The 6,118-nt window shown below is 36.2% G+C and overlaps 1 protein-coding gene across 1 annotated transcript in view; it reads left to right on the top strand.

Moving 5' to 3' along the window:
- Positions 1-908, top strand: part of LOC104288412 — a 2,468-nt gene extending 1,560 nt beyond the window's left edge. Inside the window, exon 3 of the mRNA XM_009887216.1 lies at positions 382-908. Coding sequence (XP_009885518.1) covers positions 382-908 — 527 coding nt within the window. The remainder of the gene's footprint in view (positions 1-381) is intronic.
- The last annotated feature ends 5,210 nt before the right edge of the window (positions 909-6,118 follow it).

The raw sequence follows: 6,118 nt of genomic DNA, 5'->3' as shown, positions 1-6,118 counted from the left end.
ATTAGCAGGGATGGTAGTAGCACATGCTACGCGCCGTCGGTCAAGGGGCGCTTCACCATCTCCAGGGACAACTCCCAGAGCACTCTGAAGCTGCAGATGAACAGCCTCAAGACCGAGGACACGGCCACCTACTACTGCGCCAAAGCTGATTATGGTGGTAGAAACCATAACCACATCACCGTGTCCCACCATCCCTGCACTGTGTCCCCAGTTCTCACCATCTTCCCCAAACCCCATCAACACAACCCAGAACCATCGACACATCCTGGACCCCTCTACTCAGCCCAGACCCTTCCACCCATCCCAGACCCTTCTACCCATCCCAGACCCTTCGCGACGGCGGGACCGGGCGGCTCCATTCTCTCCTTCCTCCCTCCCCAGGGCTGCGGGCGGCCGTGCAGCTGGTGGAGTCCGGAGGGGGTCTCCAGAAACCCGGGGGGTCCCTCACCCTCCTCTGCAAGGCCTCCGGCTTCACCTTCAGCAGCAACGGCATGGTTTGGGTGCGACAGGCGCCCGGGAAGGGGATCGAAGACGTTGCGGAAATTAATACCAGTGGTGGTGGCACATGGTACGCGCCGTCGGTCAAGGGGCGCTTCACCATCTCCAGGGACAACTCCCAGAGCACTCTGAAGCTGCAGATGAACAACCTCAAGACCGAGGACACGGCCACCTACTACTGCGCCAAAGACGCTGACGGTTATGGCGACACCACCAACCCCCTCACCGCGTCCCACCATCCCCGCGCTGCGTCCCCACATCGACCGTTTTCGGTCCACATCTCCACCGCTTGCACCAAACCTCCGCCTTTTTTTGCCCCGAATCGCAACTCTTTGCATCAAACGCCGACCGCTTTTGCCCCAAACCGCCACTCTTCACCCCAACTCTCGACCATTTGGCCCAAACATTGACCATCTGCTCCAAATCTCAACCGTTTTTCCCCAAATCTCGACCTTTTGTACCAAAGCTCAACCATTTTTCCCCAAATCTCAACCATTCACCCCCAATCTCCACCATTTTTCCCCCAAATCTCAACCATTTTTCCCCAAATCTCAACCTTTTGTACCAAAGCTCAACCATTTTTCCCCAAATCTCCACCATTTTTGCACCAAACCTCAACCTTTTGTACCAAACCTCAACCATTTTTCCCCAAATCTCAACCATTCGCCCCAAATCTTGACCATTTTTTCCCTAAATCTCAACCGTTTTTCCCCAAATCTCGACCTTTTGTACCAAACCTCAACCATTTTCCCCAAATCTCAACCATTCGCCCCAAATCTTGACCATTTTTGCCCCAAATCTCAACCATTTTTCCCCAAATCACAACCTTTTGTACCAAACCTCAACCATTTTTCCCCAAATCTCAACCATTCGCCCCAAATCTTGAGCATTTTTTCCCAAAATCTCCACCATTTTTGCACCAAATCTCGACCTTTTGTACCAAACCTCAACCATTTTCCCCCAAATCTCAACCATTCGCCCCAAATCTTGAGCATTTTTGCCCCAAATCTCATCCATTTGTCCCAAACTTTGACTGTATTTGGCCCAAATGAACCTTTTGACCCAAATCTCATCCGTTTGTCCCAAACCTCAAACGTTTTTGCCCCAAAACTCAACAGGTTTTGCCCAAAACCTCAACCATTTGCCCCAAATCTCAATCATTTGCCCCAAACCTCGATCATTTGCCCCAAACCTCATCCGTTTGCCCCAAACCTCAACTGGTTTTGCCCCAAATCTCAACCTTTTGCCCCCAAACTCAACCGTTTGCCCCAACTTTTGACCATTTTCCCCAAATCTCGACCATTTTGCCCCAAATCTCGACTTGTTTTGCCCCAAATCTCAAATGTTTCCCCCAAATCTGAACTGGTTTTGCCCCAAACTTTGACCATTCGCAGCCAATCTCGACTGGTTTTGCCCCAAAATGTCACCATTTTCCCAAATTTCAATGGTTTTCCCAAAACCTCAACCATTTTTGCCCCAAATCTCAACTTTTTCCCCAAATTTCAACCGTTTGCCCCAAACCTCGATGCTTTTGCCCCAAATCTCAGCCATTTGCCCCAAACTTTACCATTTTCCCCAAAACTCGACCATTTTTGCCCCAAACCTCAACTGTTGTCCCCAAAGCACGACCTTTTGCCCCAAATCTTGACCGTTCACCCCAAATTTCCACCATTCGCCCCAAATTTTGACCGTTTGCCCCAAACTGTGACTATTTGCCCCAAATCTCGGCCATTTGCCCCAAACTGTGACCGCTCCCAGCACCTGGGATCATACCAGAACCTGGCCCTAATAATTATTAGCCTTAATTAAGAGGCGCTGGCGGATAAACTTAATTATTAGCCCTAATGACCTAATTATTAGCCGTAATTTAGGAGAGATGGGGGATTAATTTAATTATAAGCACTAACGGACTTAATTATTAGCCTGCGTTGAAGGAGGTCAGGGAATAAATTTAATTATAAGCACTAACAGACTTAATTATTAGCCCTAATTTAGGAGGGATGGGGAATAAATGTAAATATTAGCCCTAATAATCTTAATTATTCGCCTTGCTTCAAGGAGGCTGGGGAATAAATGTAATGATGAGGCCTAACAGACTTAATTATTAGGCCTAATTTATGGGGGTGGGGGATAAATTGAATTATAAGCCCTAATGAACTTAATTATTAGCTCTAACAGATTTAATTATTAGCCCTAATAGACTTCATTTTTAGCCCAAACGGGACGAAACCTGGGGGATAAATTTAATTATACCCCGAAATTCAGGTGCCGAGAGCCACAGCTGCACTTAAAGCCCCGAAAACGAGAAAAATCGGTGGATTAATTTTTATTATTAGTTTATGGGAAACATTTGCTGGTTTATTGCTATTATCGCTACCTCAGTAAAAATTATTATTATTATTATTAGTATTAGTAGTAGTAGTAGTATTGCTATTATTGCTATTATTATTGCTATTATTGCTATTATTATTGCTATTATTATTATATTATTGCTAATATTATTCTATTATTACCATTATTATTCTATTATTACCATAATTATTACTTTATTTTCTCTTCTTACCATTATCCGCACTACAACCGACTTGATTTTCTCCCCTTATTTTTATTAATAATATAATTATTAGCAGAAATTCTTTATTTCTTCTTCTTTTTACATGATTTTTATTCATTCTTCCTCTTCTTTATTTTATTCTTATTATTTATATTCTATTTCTCATTATTATATTTGCTATTTCGTTGCTATTACAAATTCTTTAGGGTTTATTATTATTATTATCATTAATATTTGCCATTTCACCGTCAATTTCACCATTCTTGCAGAAATACGCGCTGCTTTATTTATTATTAGTATTTTTATTAGCAGAAATGCGTCTCTATATTTTATTATTAATAGCACTCGCTATTTTATTCCTACTATTACTAATTTGCAGAAATATAAACTACTTTATTTATTAATAGTATTATTATTAGCAATAAGTCTACTTTATTACCATTGTTATTAGCAATAATACATCCTACTTTATTTTTTTAATTATTATTAGCAGATTTTATTATTATTATTAGATATTATTAGATGGTATTATTATTACCAGATGATATTATTATTATCATCATTTTTATCATTATCATTATTATTGATATTATTATTGATATTATTATCAACACATTCTACCTTCTTTTCTATTCCTATTATTATTAGGAGGAACAAATTACTTATTTTTCATTATCATTATTAGCAGAAACACATCTATATTCTTATTATAAACTATTATTATTAACTACTCATTTATTGTTTTATTATTATTATTATTAGCAGCTGTACTATTTTTAGCTTTTCTCATTTTATTAGAAATTTCTATTTTATTATTATTTTTGCAGAACGAATTATTCTTCTTCTTATTATTATCTTCATAAGTATCATTACCACCATCGTCATTATCATCATTATCATTATTATTAAAAATAACTGTTACTTTATTTTTATTATTCGCCGCCTTTTCATTCCCGGCAGAAAAGCCTTTTTTTTTTTTAATTATTCCTTCAAAATAGCGATTTACTATTAATTAAAATTAAATTATTAAAATATAATTAGTATTATATCGTATTATCAATAATAACTCCTTCGAAATAATTATTATCTTCACGAAATAATATTTTTTTTTTCTCGATTTTAGCCAAAAATTGGGGGGGGTTATTAGTATTTTTATTAGAAATAGGTGTGATTTGGTGCTTTTTATTATTGATATTTATTAACTCTACTTCTGATATCGTTAATTATTATTTTTCTTATTTATAGAGAAAATATGACGAGGTCGGGACACTATTAATTTATAATTATTATTATGTTTATTATTTATTCTACATTATCCTCATTTGTGAGTCTAAATATGGGCAACTTTGGGTTTTTTTTTAATTATTAGTGACGATTATTATTAATAATTTTATTATTTTTTCTAACAGAAAGACGCGTTACGTTGTTTTCTTTATTTTATTCTTGATTTTAATTCTTAATAATTCTTTTCTCGGTGCCGCGGAGCAACGGAATGAAGAAAATCGCGGGAAAAAGGGAAAAGAAAAGGAAATAAATGGAAAAAAAAAAATCTGTGGAATAAATGGAATAAAAAGAAGATAAAGGGAAGAAAAAGGAAATAAAAGGAATAGAAGAAAATAAATTGGATTAAGAGGAGGAGGAAAATAAAATAAAGGGAATTAAAGGGAATAAAGGGAATAAATAAAGGGAATAAAATTAATAGAAAAAATAAATTAATAAATGGAATTAATAAATGGAATTAATAAATGGAATTAATAAATGGAATTAATAAATGGGATTAAAGAAAATAAAGGGAATAAAAGAAAATAAAAAGGATAAATAAACGGAACGAAGAAAAATTGAAGTGGAATAAAAAGATGGAATAAAAAGAAAATAAAGGGAAAAAATAGAAGAAATGGGGAAAAAAGGAAAAAGGGAATAAGAAAACAAAACGGAATAAAAAGAAATAAAATGGGATTTAATTTTTACGTATTTTTATGTTTATTTCCGTTTCTTCCTCTCTTCTCTTTATTTTATTCCTTAAAATTAAATAAAAATAAATGAAATAAATGCCAAAAAAAAAGGAGAAATTCGATAAATTCAATGAAATTAAGGAAATGGTTAAAAAATAAATGAAATCAAAGGAGTAGAAATAATTTAAATAAAAGGAAATGAAATAAAAATCGAAGGAATAAATGGAATAAAATGAGGGAAATAAATGTTTGAAAATAAATTAAAGAGAAGAAAAAGAAATGAGGGAAATAAACGAATTAAAAAGGAAGAAATGATCTAAAATTAAATTAAATAATTGGGATAAAATCAAGGGAATGAGTGCCTGAAAAGAAACGAAAGAAAAGAAATGGGGAAAATTAAATAAAATAAAAGAAATAAAAGGGAATGAAATGAAATAAAAGCAAATTAAAGAAAACAATTTTGGGGGAAAAAGAAAAATAAATTAAATTCATGAAATAAAAATAAATTAAATGACATTAAAGCCAATTAAACAGACGAACACAGGAATAAAAAGCAAAGAATTAATAAGAAAATCAAAATAAATTCAATCAAACACAAAACGAATCGATAAAATTAATCCCGATTTAAAAAATCAGGTTTTAATCCCCTTTATTTACCAAAATCCCTCATTTTGGGGCTGGCGGAACACTTTTGTTTTTCACTCACCCCCTTTATTTTGCCCGAATTTCATTCAAATTAAGGAAACCGACCCGAAACGCAGCCGCCACCTGCGCCGGATTTTCAGGGCTATTTTGAACCAAAACCGCGTGTTTTCGCCCCAAAAATAACCCCTCATTTGCCTGCGGGGGCGGCGGCGGCTGCGCTTCACCGAAACCGCCTGATTTCAGCCCAAAATATAGTCCGGGGAGGGGCGAGGAGGGAAATAAGGGGGACGTTGTGCCCTAAAAATGCAAATTCCACCCCAAAATTCCACCCAAAAAAAGGTGTAAATTTGGAAAATTTCACCCCACAAAATGCCTCAATTTGGGAATCACCCCACAAAATCCCTCAATTTGGGAATTCCGCCCCCGAAATGCCGCAATTTGCCAAATCGCCCCCCAAAATGCCTCAATT

Source organism: Charadrius vociferus, unplaced genomic scaffold (assembly GCF_000708025.1).
Source record: "Charadrius vociferus isolate BGI_N301 unplaced genomic scaffold, ASM70802v2 scaffold1436, whole genome shotgun sequence".
Classification (NCBI taxonomy): domain Eukaryota; kingdom Metazoa; phylum Chordata; class Aves; order Charadriiformes; family Charadriidae; genus Charadrius; species Charadrius vociferus.
The sequence above is the reverse complement of the archived record's forward strand: the minus strand, read 5'-3'. Positions and strand labels throughout refer to the sequence as shown.